This window comes from Leucoraja erinacea, chromosome 32 (genome assembly GCF_028641065.1).
Source record: "Leucoraja erinacea ecotype New England chromosome 32, Leri_hhj_1, whole genome shotgun sequence".
In the NCBI taxonomy this organism is placed as follows: domain Eukaryota; kingdom Metazoa; phylum Chordata; class Chondrichthyes; order Rajiformes; family Rajidae; genus Leucoraja; species Leucoraja erinaceus.
This window is the reverse complement of record NC_073408.1, coordinates 4,783,779-4,798,840: the sequence shown is the minus strand read 5'-3', so window position 1 is coordinate 4,798,840 and position 15,062 is coordinate 4,783,779. Positions and strand designations below refer to the sequence as shown.

The window sequence follows — 15,062 nt, the reverse complement described above, 5'->3', positions numbered from 1 at the left end:
AAGGCTATAATACGGCCAAGGTAGCAGATCTGAAAGTGTGAGCACATTTATGGAGATTTTTCATGGGCTTTCATCAGTATTGCATCTGATCAATGTTTTGTTTTGTTGAAGGGGTTACCAACCTGAAATGTTGTCCCCACTTTTCTTTCCGCAGATGCTGCATGGCCTGCTGAGCCATTTCCAGCATTTTTTTCTGTTGGAATTTGCATTTTCTGTGTGTTTGGTTTAGGTTAGAGATACAGCGTGGAAACAGGCCCTTCAGCCCATCGGGTTCGCGCTGGCCAAGGACCACCCATCGCTAGTTCTATCCTACACACAAGGGACACTTTACAAGAGCCAGTTAGCCTACAAACATGCACGTCCTTGGGATGTGGGTGGAAACGTCCGAACGTCCAGGGAAAACGTGCAAACTCCGTGCAGACAGCAACCGTAGTCAGGATCGAACCCAGGTCTCTGGCTTTTTAAGGCAACAACTCTACCATTGTGCCATTGTGCTACCCAGGAGGTTATTCCTCTTGTGTGTAAACTCCAAAGAGGAATGACAATAGGTGCAGGAGTAAGCCATTCGGCCCTTCAAGCCAGCACCGCCATTCACTGTGATCATGGCTGATCATCCACAATCAGTACCCCGTTCCTAACTTTCCCCCATATCCCCTGACTCCACTATCTTTAAGAGCTCTATCCAACACTCTCTTGAAAGCTTCCCGAGAATTAGCCTCCACTGCCTTCCGAGGCAGAGAATTCCACGGATTCACAACCCTCTGTGTGAAAAAGATTTTACTCATCTCCGTTCTAAATGACTTACCCCTTATTCTTAAACTGTGGCCCCTGGTTCTGGGCCAGATGTAATATCTTTGGAGAATCGGTTGTGAAAGTATTATTTGAATACTGAGTGACATTGTGTGATGTGAGATTCTAGATGAAATAATACTTTCATATTTCAACCCAGGAGTGAACACAATGCAGGAGGAATGATAGAAATGATGACGGGCAAACTGTGATTTCTTCCATTAGTCATTTGAAGCTGTTGTTAGTTGGGGGAAGGTTTCAATGCGAGAGACTGGCTGAACCGGGACAGGCTTGGATGAAGCCCAGTGCCGAGACTGCCTGCTCCCGTTTCTCAAGGCTGGGGGGAGGGGGGGGAGGAAAACCTCAGCCTTAAAATGGTGAATGCGAGGGAATTTGTGGAACCATCTGATGTTATCTGTCAAGGGGAGTCTTGCCAGGACTGACGACTAACACTAGATCCTATTCCGAAGACAAATTGCAAACGGATGTAAAAATTCCTCACATGTGTGCCAAGATATTATGCGTACTTAATCTGATCCAGTGAGTAGATAGATAGTGGCAGCCACACTCACTCAGTAGCCCACATCCTGATCTGTAAACAGTTTAGCCAAGCAAGCTTCCACATAACCAATATCTCAATGCAGGTAGAAGATAATTGCTGATTGACTCTGCCACCTTGTTTTCCTCCATTGCAGGGATGCCTCTGGCTACACTGACTGGATGTATTCCACTGTACGCTGCTGGGGTGAGCGGGCACAAGGCATCTACAAGTTGGTCATTCGTGACTTGGGTAAGTGCAGAGGTGACAAGACATGAAGCTAATACACACACAGAATCATTTAAACGCCTTTCGTTTGGGGGGGGGCTGCAGTGAAGTGAAGGGAAGTTGCGTTCAACTTTGCTGAGGGCGTGGAGAAAGGGATGAGGGAGGAATGGGGGAATAACTGGGCTGGTCTAACTCAAAGATAGACACAAGGTGCTGGAGTAACTCATCGGGTCAGTCAGCATCTCCCAAAGACCTGGCACCAACAGAATGGAGGAAAGACCTGCAGTGCCGAATGACATCTCTCCTGGGCATGAGAAGGTTCAATGGTTATTCACTGGTGCATTATAATGGTCACATATCCATGGACATTTATTTGATATTCCTTAATCTTTCTGGGAACTCTGTCCTAGGGATTGTGGAAAGACACTCCAAGTCGCCGAGAGTGTTCTCCCGACTCCGGAGCTCCATCATCCCGCGAGAGACAATAGACAATAGGTGCAGGAGTAGGCCATTCGGCCCTTCGAGCCAGCACCACCATTCAATGTGATCATGGCTGATCATCCACAATCAGTACCCCCGTTCCTGCCTTCTCCCCATATCCCCTGACTCCGCTATCTTTAAGAGCCCTATCTAGCTCTCTCTTGAAAGCATCCAGAGAACCTGCCTCCACCGCCCTCTGAGGCAGAGAATTCCACAGACTCACCACTCTCTGTGAGAAAAAGTGTTTCCTCGTCACCGTTCTAAATGGCTTACTCCTTTATTCTTAAACTGTGTGGCCCCTGGTTCTGGACTCCCCCAACATCGGGAACATGTCTCCTGCCTCTAGCGTGTCCAAGCCCTTAACAATCTTATATGTTTCAATGAGATCCCCTCTCATCCTTCTAAACTCCAGAGTGTACAAGCCCAGCCGCTCCATTCTCTCAGCATACGACAGTCCCGCCATCCCGGGAATTAACCTTGTAAACCTACGCTGTAACATGGGGCCGCCATCACGGCGTCTGCAGAGGCCTCAATAGGCCCCGACCACGGGTTAACATAGAGGGAGAGGACTGGACTTTGCTGCCTTCCCTCACAGTGGGAACCATTGTGGAGGGGGGGGGGGGTTATGTTTAATGTCAAGTTCTTTAACGTTGTGTTTTATTTTTATTTATTGGTGTACTGCAAATGGCAACTCAAATTTCACTGCACCAGAAATGGTGTATGTGACAATAAAAGTCCTTTGTCCTTTGAAAGAATGCCAGAGCAGTATGCTGCATCCCTGTCTTCTCTCAGCCCGTCCCAAATCCAGACCACAATTAGTAGCAGTTTAATCTTGTCACATGTACCAGAATGTAGTTATAAAAACTGTTTTAGTGTGTTATCCAGGCAAATAAAACCATGCATGAATATAACAGGTAGTGCAAAGACAAAGGAAACAGAGTGCAGAATATAGTGTCACAGCCACAGAGGAAGTCCAGATTTTTTTTTAAAAGTGCAAACGGCCACAAGAGGTAGATTGGAAGATCAGGAATTCACCCCTAGCAGACAGGAGATCTGTTCAAGAAGCTGGTAACAGCGGGAAGGAGCTGTTCTTGAATCTGGTGGTACATATTTTCAAGCATTTTTATCTACTGATCAATGAGAGAGTGGAGGGAGATGGAATGACCCAAAACATCACCTATTCCTTCACTCCATAGATGCTGCCTCACCCGCTGAGTTTCTCCACCATTTTTGTCTACCTTAGTAAGATTTTCATCGTTCTGTTTTGGGACATATAACAATGAAAGACGCTCGACTCTTGAGTTGGCTGTGTTCAGTGAATAGCTGTAGAAGCAGTGTGCTTTTTTGAGCCCCTTTTTACAGGGAGCAGCACAAATCCAATCTTGGAGAAATGCAACCCCTGCTAAACGTCCTGGGGACTGTTACACTTTTATCTGTTGTTCATTAGTTTCATCTTTCACTGTCCAACTGCAGTCTGAGCCGGGATGTTTCCGTGTCAGCCTCTTTCCATCCGTCACTTCCACGGGCGATATTTGACACTCAGGAATGGCTGCGTTGTGCAGACACAGATTTCCAATTGGCCGCTTCTCATGCTTCTATTTTCTTTTCTTTGTTATCTGGCGCAGTCTGTATTTTCAATCCCCCGATCCTCTCCTAGACTCTATTTCTCTTCTGTCTTGCCGATGAACTGTCATTTGGGGGGAGTGGGCTCTCAGCTCACTGGTGATTTGTCATCCTTAATTAGCCCACGTTCCCATCCCCTTTGCTTTTGTGGTCACTTTTCTTTCTTACTTCGTCAGAGAGGGAGAGATAAGAGAAATATTTTAAATTATTTGCACTCTTGCTCACAAATCAGTTTGGCAACAGGAGTGAATGACTCGATGTAAAGCCACAGAAATGTAGAGCCTTTCACAAACAATTCAAGATGTCCCGAAGCGCCTTACAGCCAGTGATGAATTATTTGGTGGAATGTAAGTGTGCACAGCAAGAGGACACATCAGCACCTCACTATGAGACGTCCAAGAAAATCTGTGGTTTTAATAATATTCATTGATGGAGACGCAAAGAACTGCAGATGATGGAATAGACAATAGACAATAGACAATAGGTGCAGGGGTAGGCTATTGGTTTGCCAGGTGAGGTGGGGGCTGTGGACCCCCAGCAGGACCAAAAACAAGCCGTGTCAAAGGACAGATGAGCTCCTAGCGAGCCAACGGCCATCCACACTTCAGTAGAAGTTATGATCGCTGTCGTCCACAGCCCATTGATGTTTTCAATGATGATCAACGATGAGACATCTCTGTCCTACCTACCACAGTGCTCATCCTATCTCTATATTTGCACAGACACCGAAGCCCAACGGAAGAATGGTTTCCTCACACAATGGCAACTCACGCTGTACGGATCCTCCTGGTCGATTAAAGACGTCAAGCGCCGACAGAGGTAAGCTCGTCTTTGCAAGTTCACAAAGTTACTTTGGTTGCTTCAGCGTGTTCTGGAGAAAAGGGATGGGTGACGTTTCAGATCGGAACCTCTCCTCAGACTGAAAGTGGAGGTTGTGGGTGACTGAAGGTAGGAAAAGGCCAGAACAAGTCAGGGCCTGCAATAGATGCTTCCGCCACCGTGCCCGTCGGAAACCAGCACCACTGCGTCGCTAATGTTTGCAACGATAATTAAAAAATATATATATATTGATGACCAACAGTGGAGCCCGTATTGGCCCATTGTTGGTCCGAGTTCAAACATGGACTCCATCCATCCTTGGTCATCTATTGCCCACCCTGATTTATTCTGCCCTTTTCCACCCCCAGTCCCACCTTTAGTCTGAAGAAGGGTTCCTACCCAAAACCTCACTCATCCTTGTCCTCCATAAATGCTGCCTGACCCACCGAGTTACTCCTGCATTTTGTGTGTATCTTTGGTATACACCAGTATCTGAGCTATAGGTAGAGGTTGGGGGGGCTGGGACCTTTACTCCTTGGAGCACAGGGGGGTGAAGGGGTGATCTCGTAGAGGCGTATAAGATCATGAGGTGAAGAGTTGGGGTAAATACACAGCCTTAGGGGAAGGGTAGGGGAATCAAGAACCAAATGACATCGGTTTAAGGTGAGAAGGAAAAGATTTAATAGATAGATATGCCATTTATTGTCACTATACATGTACAGTGAAACTGAAAGCTGCTCGTACTCAGTGCATACATACAATTTAGCACAAAAAACAAGAAACAGAAAAAACAAAAAACAGAAGGGAGATGGGGGGTGGAATAGGTGCACACACCTATTCCACCCCCCATCTCCCTTCTGTTTTTTGTATAGGAACCTGAGGGGCAACATTTTGACACAGAGGTTAGTGGGAATATGGAACCAGCTACTAGAGGGAGTTGGAGGAAGGCACTATAGCAATATTTAAAATACATTTGGACAGGTACGTGGCTAGGAAAGGTTTGGAGGGATATGGGCCAAATATGGGCGTGGGATTAGTGTCAATGGGGCAGCTTGGTCAGCATGGGCAGTTGGGCCGAAGGGCCTGTTTCTGTGCTGTATGACTCAATGGATGATAATAAATATGAGAATAAAGCATGGAATAACAAACTTGTAGTCTTCCACCCAGTAAATCTTACAATCCTGGCCCCACTTCAAGTATCTGGAACACGTTAGAAACCCCTTGACCTTTCGGGGTTGCAGGATCACCATCACCTTCTCTTGGGCAATTGGGACTATTAATGCTGACTGTCCTCTTGATGTCTATCTCTGGTGAATAAATGATTGAAAACATTCCTCTCATCCCCCTGGGAAAGACAGAACCAGTGATTTCCCACCAGGGAGCTCATTTCCTGGGCATGACCTACTCTCTCGTGCTCAGAACATCCAACAACTGAGCAACCAGCCTGCCTAACATTGCGTTTCCTTGACTTTCCAAAGGGTTGTTGAAGAAGCTATGAGTGGACAATTCCTGAACGACAGTTTCTCGTTGCCTTGTCCCCCTGGATTGGAGATTGCAGATCAGGAATGGAATTATATGACCCCCAACACACTGAAGGTAATATGTATAACCATACAGATCCCTTTAAGCATCTACAGTACGGTTGTTTATGGTTCTATCCCATTTAATTTTCTTTAAAGGGTTTACTCTTCTGATTTACAAAATGAACTTCTTTAGACATTATAGACAATAGACAATAGGTGCAGGAGGAGGCCATTTGGCCCTTCGAACCAGCAACGCCATTCAATGTGATCATGGCTGATCATCCCCAATCAGTACCCCGTTCCTGCCTTCTCCCTATATCCCCTGACTCTGCTATTTTGAAGAGCCCCATCTAGCTCCCTCTTGAAAGCACCAGAGAACCTGCCTCCACCGCCCTCTGAGGCAGAGAATTCCACACTCGCCACTGTGAGAAAAAGTGTTTCCTCGTCTCCGTTCTAAATGGCTTACTCCTTATTCTTATTAGGGTCATATTTGGATCAGTCGAGGACATTTTATAAATGTCCCTTAATATGGAAAGTGACAAGTGAGTTATTTTCTGCCACACCTCTTATTTGATCTGGATTTCACATCAAAATTGGTCCCATTTGGGGCAGAGCAGTCAAAGGCCTTGACTCCTCCTGCCCTTTCTTGTGTGAGAAGCAACTTTGCCCAGGATGTACGGTCTGTCACAATCCAGACCAATATCTATGGATGTTTGGGCCACAAACCATTCCCCTGCCTCCTACAATCCTACAAGAAGGGTCTGAAGCTGAAACATCACCAATCCCCATTCTCCACAGTTGCTGCCTGGCCTGCTGCGTTACTCCTGCACTTTGTGTCCTTTTGTCCACAAACCAGTCACGTCTCTTGTCGGTGCTCCAGTTATTAAGATGTATTTAAGCTGGAGTTTTTAAATTCAATTACTTTTTAAATTCAGCCATGGGACTACCACAATTGTCCTAAAAATCTTTTAGTTCACTGTTGTCATTTGGGGAAAGAATTCTCCTGGTCTGATTTATGTAACTCCAGACCCGCACAAGCCTGAATATTTAGGGGGGGGGGGAGAGAATCCAAGGATAAGAATCCAAGGGAAACAGTGGTTGACTCTTAAGCGATTTCCAAAATTTCCAGGTAGATCGGGCAATTTGGGATGGGAGCCAAATAGTGGTGGCCTCCATATCCCCAGACTAATAAAGCTTAAAAAGGGCACTGGTTATTGGGGCACAGGTCATACTGTCAATTGGTGTCAGTAGTTATAGAGTCATAAAGTCTCAAAGTGCAGGAACGAGGCCGCTCAGCCCATTGAGTCTCTGCCGACCATCAAGCACCCATTTGCATTCATTTCAATTTATTCTCACCACATTCCCATCTACCACTCCCCTTGAGACTGGAGTTCATTCACATACCAACACACACACACTTCATTGAGCTGTGGGAGGTAACCAGAGTATCAATAGTCTGTGGAACTGATGCTAACAATGCCGACAACTATATTCTGCGCACTATGTTGTCCCCTTGGCTCGAATTATTGTACTTCACTGTATTTGACTTCACTGTATTTATGTAAAGTATTGTCAGCTCCAATTGCATAGCATGCAAAAAAAAAAGCTTTTCACTATACCTCGGTACACGTGACGAGAATAAACCAAAACCTAAACTTATAAAGAGGAAACTCACAAACATGCCAACTCCACACAGACAGCAGTGGAGGTCGGGACTGAACCCAGGTCACTGGAGCTGAGGGGTAACAACTCTACAAGCTGCACCACTGCCGCTCCTAATCTTGTACGGGGGCAGTTTTCGTAGTGCCATGTGTGCTTTCAATGCCCTATCTTTCAGTCACCTACCGAAGACTATCTGTGACTCCTTGCTGGTCACCTCTGGTCTGAGCTTTTCCTAGATTGGGACAAAGGGAGAGTTTTGTTGCGGGTGGTGCGGAAGGGGGATTTGTTCTAGATGGTGGCCCTTCCTTGGGTTACCCGACCCAACACATACATGCCTGGACATTGGCAGAGGCGTGGCGATGGAAAATTTCAAACATTTAGTTTAGAGATACAGGCCCATACACAGGCCCTTCGGCCCACCGAGTCCGCGCACTAGAACTATCCTACACTGTAATGACAATTCCAAATGTACAATTTTTACCAAAAGCCTACTTAAGCTACAAAGCTGTACGTCTTTGGAGTGTGGGAGGAAACCGGAGCACCCAGAGAAAACCCACGCAGTCACGGGGAGAACGTACAAACTCGGTACAGCCAGTAATGTGGTAAATTAACAAAGCAGGGGGAAATAGGAAATAAATAATAGAATATAAAATGTTTCTCTTCTCAGATGCTGCTCCTCCTGGGTTGTTTCTCCATTTTCTGGTCGATTTACTACACGCTGGAGATTATTTTCTACCCCAGGAAAGAAGTGAGGTTCAGCCTGCTGCACGGGAACTCTAGCCGGGGACCCTACCGAACCTTGTGTGAAGTGGAAGCTGACAAACATGCATCTGAATTAATCCCATTGCACAGTGTGGACGGCAGTGAGACTGGAGAGCAGCAGACATCAAACAATGAGGAGGCCAGGCTTATAAAACTCGGGGAGCCTGACTCCAGTCACCACATGCTCAACGTTGCCTTGACTGTTCCGGAGGAGACGGGGCAAGACCAGTCCATACCATTCCATCGAGACGCACACGGGGACGGCGAGAGCTCCTCGTTGTTTTGCTCGTTTGACAACAGATTGACTCAACATTCAACGATGTTGTCCGGATCACACTCGGACTGATGAAAATTGAAGCAACATAAAATCTCGAGGTATCTTTGAAATCAGCAGCCACAGCATGGACTCATCCACCCTAGGACCTACAGATTGGACCTGACGATGGCGACCACAATGCTCAAGAGAGGCATCCCAAATGGATCAGGTCTATCAGTGTGGAGAACTATTTATTTCCCTCTCTCTCCTTCCCTCTCCCACACCCCCGCCTCCTCCCTCTCACCCTTCCCCAATCTCTCTCTCCCTCTTCCTCGCTCTCCCTTCTCACATCGCTCCTCTTTTCTCTCTTCCATTTCTCTATCCCCCCCATCACTCTTATGCCATTCTTCCCACTTTCTCCTCCTCTCCACTTCTCCTCCCACCCCCTCGTCCGCCTCACTCCCTCTATCCTGCTTCTCCTCACCCCTCCCTCTCCTCACTTCCCCCTTCCTTTCTCCCACTCTCTCCCTCTATCCCACCCTGTACCTCAGCATCAGCCTGGGTTAAACATTCTCTGTCTATTCATACAATCAGTGGAGAATGTTTACATCCAGAGTCACTACTGCAGCTTGGGCACCTTCGGAAGAGCTGCAAATCACTTAAAAACTGGTTTGTTCAAGAGATCCACAGGGACCTTGCGCTGGCTCGTTTCAATGTGTTTGTGAAGATGAGCCAAGGACAAGATCGCATGCCAGACACGGGCCACATTCACTTCCACTTCTGGCCAGCTCTCTGAGCTGCGCATGAGCTGCCTGCGGTACAGAGCGTGTCCAGATATCTATGTTGCAAGTCTCCACTCTAGATTGGGCCGCAATAGACGATGACCATTTTTTAAAAAAAACCTGCCTTCATTGTGACCGCGATCAGCCGTCGGGAAGTCTACGCCCGTCACGGGTCCGGTCACGCACGAGATTACCTGCAGCCTCCCGGTCAGAAACGGTAAATGGATCATTACCGTCTGGAACCTGCCCGTATCGAAGCAGTTTTGTGATCCAGGTCCTGTCTCGTATCGTGGGAGTTCCAATTTTCCTGGCTGGGTTTTCAATTACCGATCACTTGTTCAATTGTTTAAGCAAAATGTGGCTCCAAAGCATCGTGTTTTGTGCCTGTACTTGAAATGAAATTAACCGGTACACTGATGCCAGTGAGAAGGGCAGCACTATAATATGGTTTGGGTACAAAATGGCCTTTGTCCCTGGGGTCAGTCAGAGGCCACAGGGTGACCACGTTGAACGGACCCTAATCCAATTGCTCTTGCCTTTTTCATCCAAACGGAGCGGTACTGAGAGATACTCCTAATATTCAGGCAGTGCAATAATTACTGGGAGACATTTGGTTATTTTATTTACTCTGGTACGGCTCATCTCCCTGTATGTATATCCTCACTCAGTGAGACAACTCACACTCGGAACAGAGTCAGAGCGTTGAAATTTGCTCAAGTACCTCAAAATAATAGGTACACAAAAATACTGGAGAAACTCAGCGGGTGCAGCAGCATCTATGGAGCGAAGGAAATAGCCTCAAAATAATAGTTCGGTTTGACGGTAAATTTACAGTTCACATGGGCAAAGTAATATTTAAAGGGTTAATGATTAATATTTGCAGTGCTTTCATAATCTTCCCCATTTCAGAAATTGATTCCATTGAGGTTGGCTGTTGCCTTTGATTTATACTCTGGTGTTTTCCAGGGAACATGATCGTTTTATCACTGGATGAGACTAAATGAATGAATGAGAGTGTTCTGTGAGAGAACACAAACTCGGGGAGGGGGGGGGGAGTGAGGTTTGACAGCAGCATTGTCATCTCTGTTTAGTCATGCTGAGAGTTGTGTTAGTTCTGTCATGGCCAGCATTTCAACTGCTCAGACAGTAACTATACCTCTGTTAAAAGAGCACCATTGTCCAACACAGCGTCCCTTGCGGGGTTTCTGATCCAGTTTTGAGACAATTGAGCCCCTGCCGAACGTCAAGGAAACATCTGTACAGCCAGCTGTTATGTCACTGGAAACGCACCACAGGTGGCTGGAGCAAGTGATTGAATTCTGAAGGCCAGTGATCAACATAGACCGTGCAATAGAGAACTCCAATTCAAAGGACGGCTGCAGCAATGGGTGGAGGGGAGCAGGGGAGGTTTGTTCTCTCGATTCAGGTTCACCATGTAAACCTCTGACAACTTCTGACAGGCTGGCTGTGGGATTTAGAGTCTGCCCAGGGAGATATCACTTCAATCATGTAATGATACGTTGAAATTGTTGGCTTATCTTATTTCTAGACATTACGGAATCAGTTTTCCACATTGAAAATCTCCCCACAGTTATTGTGCTTTGTGAATGCTTAGTGCTGCCTCCATCTCCGTGGCTCATCCAGACTGGATTTACTTCTTTTTGGTATATATCGGTGAGTGGTGGAAATAGCATTTACATCCAGATTTCTGTAACAGCTGGGACCCTATGAAAGGAGCAGGGAGTATAGGCCACGTTAAACTTTATTCTTTAAATCACTAACTTCTTGGAAACTGGAATTATCGTGCTGAACTCAGGGTTGCTTATGTGATTTTTTATTTTGTGAAACCGAATTGTGAACGAACTTGCGAGGTTCGGATCAGTTCAAATGCTGCCTTTTGTTCCCACAGAGCCAGCTACCCAAGGTGGAGGGTTTGTTAATGGGGTGTAAATTTTCAATTGTTTCAATTTGTGTAATCAATTCATTGACGTGAGTGAATGTAAGCCATTGGTCATCATAGATTTAATTGTCTTTAAGAATGCACTGATTAACATTTTTGTGTAAAATTCCATCGCCCACAGGTTTAGCAGAATTGTTGAACCTCTGATCTTTAATATAATAAATTGCTGCACAGAAGTAAATGTGTCAACCAGTGCACTCTCCAGGAAAGGGTAAACAAGCAGAGGAGGGGACGTTGAAGTGAAGGGATAAAAGGATGGCCTTTGTTGAACAATATAAGTCGCAATACCACCCTTGCAAATCCTTGCATAATAACAACATTGAAAATACATTTACACAGGTACATGGAACTGTTTAGAGGGCTATGGGCAAATAGAGTTATCGAGTCATATTCGGTGGAACAGGCCCTTCGGCCCAACTAGCCCATGTCCACCAACATACCACAACTGCACTAGTCCTACCTGCCTGCTTTTGGTCCCATATCCCTCTAAACCTACGGTAGACAAAAGTCTGAAGAAGGGTTTCGGCCCAAAACGTTGCCTATTTCCTTCGCTCCATAGATGCTGCCGCACCCGCTGAGTTTCTCCAGCACTTTTGTCTACCTTCGATTTTCCGGCATCTGCAGTTCCTTCTTGAACATTCCCTCTAAACGTACTCTATCCATGAACCTGGCCTTGTTTCTTCAATGTTGCGATAGTTCCTGTGACAACTACCTCCTCCGGCAGCTCGTTCCATAAACCCACCTCCCATTGTGTGAAAAAGATGCCCCCCAGGTTCCGGTAATAGGTCACCTGAAGACCTGGGTAGGGGAGGTGGCATTGAACAAGCCTTGGCTTCCACACATTTAGTTTAGAGTTACAGCACGGAAACAGGCCCTTCCACTCACCGAGTCCATGCCGACCAGCGATCTCTGCACACTAACACTATCCTACACACACTAAGGACAATTTACTATGATACCATACCAATTAGCCCTCAAACCTGTACGTCTTTGGAGTATGGGAGGAAACCAAAACACCTGGAGAAAACCCACGCGGTCACGGGGAGTACACACATACTCCGTATAGACAGCACCAATAGTCAGGGTCGAACCCGGGTCTCTGACGCTGTGAGGCAGCAACTCTAGTCTCAACATTTCTTCACATTTAAAGTGTGGAAATCTAATACAAACTAATCAAACTTTGATCGGATGGCTGGGTTGGTGACATGTTGTATAGTGCGGAAACAGACCCTTTGGCTCACCGAGTCCAGCCTGACCAGCGATTGCCCCGTACACTAGCACTATCCAACACACTGTGGACAATTTACACTTTACAGAAGCCAATTAGCCTGTACATCGTTGAGGTGTGGGAGGAAACCGGGGTACCCGAAGAAAACCCACGTGGTCACAGGGAAAACGTACAAACACCCGACAGGCAACACCCAGAATCAGGATCGAACCCGGGTCCCTGACGCTGTAAGGAAGCAAAGATGTGGAGACTTTGGAGAGGGTGCAGAGGAGGTTTACCAGAACGCTGCCTGGATTAGAGGGTTTCAGCTACAGGGAGAGGTTGAACAGACTTGGATTGTTTTCCCTGGAAAGTCAGAGGTTGAGTGGAGATGGTAGAAGTATTTAACATTGAGAGGCATCATTGGGGGTGGACAGTTAGGACCTTATCCACAGAGGGGAAATGTCCAACACTAGGGGGCATAGCTGTAAGGTGAGAGGGGTGAAGTTTAATGGAAACATATGAGGCAAGTTATTTACACAGAGTGTGTTGGGGGCATGGAACGTACTGCCAGGGGTGGTGGTGGAGGCAGATATGTTAGTGACATTTATGAGGCTTTTAGATAGGTATATGGACAGGGATGTGGATCTTGTATAAGCAGATGAGATGGTTTTACAAAAATAATGTGGAAGGGCATGTTATGATGAGGACATCGCGATTCTACATCAAGGTATAGACACATTGAATAGCTGGGCAAACACCTGGCAAATGGAGTTACGTGCAAGAATGTGAGAGGCCATAAGACAAATCAAAAGGACTTTTAACTAAACGGAGAAAGTGAACACAAAAGTGAAGTTCAAAGGGTACTTCAAGAAGGTCAAATAAGGATAGGACACAATCAGTAAATGGAAGGGCCTCGGAGGTGTTGGTGAATGGAGGGACCTTGAGGTACAGATCCATACATCACTGAGGACAGGACAGGTAGATATAGGCTAGTCAAGATGCTTGCCTTCATAAACCAGGACACAGACTGTTAGAAAATTGATTGGTTAAGAAGGAACTACAGATGCTGGAAAATCGAAGGTACACAAAAAAGCTGGAGAAACTCAGCGGGTGAGGCAGCATCTATGGAGCGAAGGAAATCGGCAACGTTTCGGGCCGAAACCCTTCGTCAGACAGTAAGATAATTGGTATTTGTTTATTGCTGTAATGTGTTCTAAGATACATTTTACAACTTAATAAAATATTGGAGAGTCTGAAGAAGGGTCTCGACTCGAAACGTCACCCATTCCTTCTCTCCAGAGATGCTGCCTGTCCTGCTGAGTTACTCCAGCATTTTGTGTCTATCTTCTGTGTGATGTATGGTGTTTGATGCTGGGGGTTTTCATCTTGCAATCACAGCACTTCATTCACCCCACCTTCTGCACTGTGGCCCAAAGCATGCTCCAAACACATAGGCTGAACAGCTGTTGCTTCACCTGTTGCCTGATTACGTCGAGTTAAACTGTAAATGCACTAACATTGTAATTGACAAACAGGGAACAATTAAACAGTGAAAGAGAATTACCCGTACTGTAATATCCTTAAGGGTCCTGCCCCATCGAATACTGTGCATTTTGTTGTGGGCCATTAAACTATCAGTGTACAGATGGATATCTAAAACTTAACATGGGTACTGCTCTGAGGTTACAGAATAATGTGAAGTTAAGGAATATATCTATTTAATAGCCTAAAAGGTGTTGGATATGGTCTGGTGTCATTTCGTCTCAGTCTTAAATATATTAAGCAGTGGTACGCGTGTGATACGTAACGCATGACTGACCTGGCCAGTGAATTTCACTACACCAATTGGTGTATGTGACAATATATGAACCTTATGAACGATGTCGCAGTTCGATGAGTCATTATTTGGCTTATAGCCTCTTCAAGGGACAGGGATGACCAGGGCCATTGGCGGTCCACACCGGTAGAGACACTAACAGTGCCCCACTTTCAGCTGGGAGAGGGTGTTCAAGAGTTAGACACAGCACTTAGGGCTAACGGAATCAAGGGATATGAGGAGAAAGCAGGAACGGGGGACTAATTTTGGATGATCAGCCATGATCATATTGAATGGCGGTGCTGGCTCGAAGGGCCGAATGGACCTATTTTCTATGTTTCTTGACATCATCAGCAGCTACTGTAGGAAGACTTCTCCTCAGGCTTCGTAACAGCCAACAAAATTGTTCACAGCCAAGACACACAGGTTGGAGTGGTAGACAGTGAGATAACCGCTGTTCTATCAGTTACCATTTGATGCACGGACAACTTTACATGTAAAGAAAATTATCAGGTTAACATTGAATTTTTTTCGTATCATGGCCTGAGGGTGGTGGTGGTGGGGGGGGGGGGGGGGGGGGGGGGGGGGGGGGTTTAATGGTGGTTAAATTCTGT

At 46.2% G+C, this 15,062-nt stretch overlaps 1 protein-coding gene across 1 annotated transcript in view; it reads left to right on the top strand.

Moving 5' to 3' along the window:
* pcsk7 (proprotein convertase subtilisin/kexin type 7) overlaps nt 1-15,006 on the top strand; it is a 132,522-nt gene extending 117,516 nt beyond the window's left edge. Inside the window, exons 13-16 of the mRNA XM_055660607.1 lie at nt 1,485-1,579; nt 4,381-4,477; nt 5,956-6,073; nt 8,330-15,006. Of these exons, the coding sequence (XP_055516582.1) occupies nt 1,485-1,579; nt 4,381-4,477; nt 5,956-6,073; nt 8,330-8,770 (751 nt within the window). The 3' untranslated portion in view covers nt 8,771-15,006. The remainder of the gene's footprint in view (nt 1-1,484; nt 1,580-4,380; nt 4,478-5,955; nt 6,074-8,329) is intronic.
* Nucleotides 15,007-15,062: the final 56 nt, after the last annotated feature.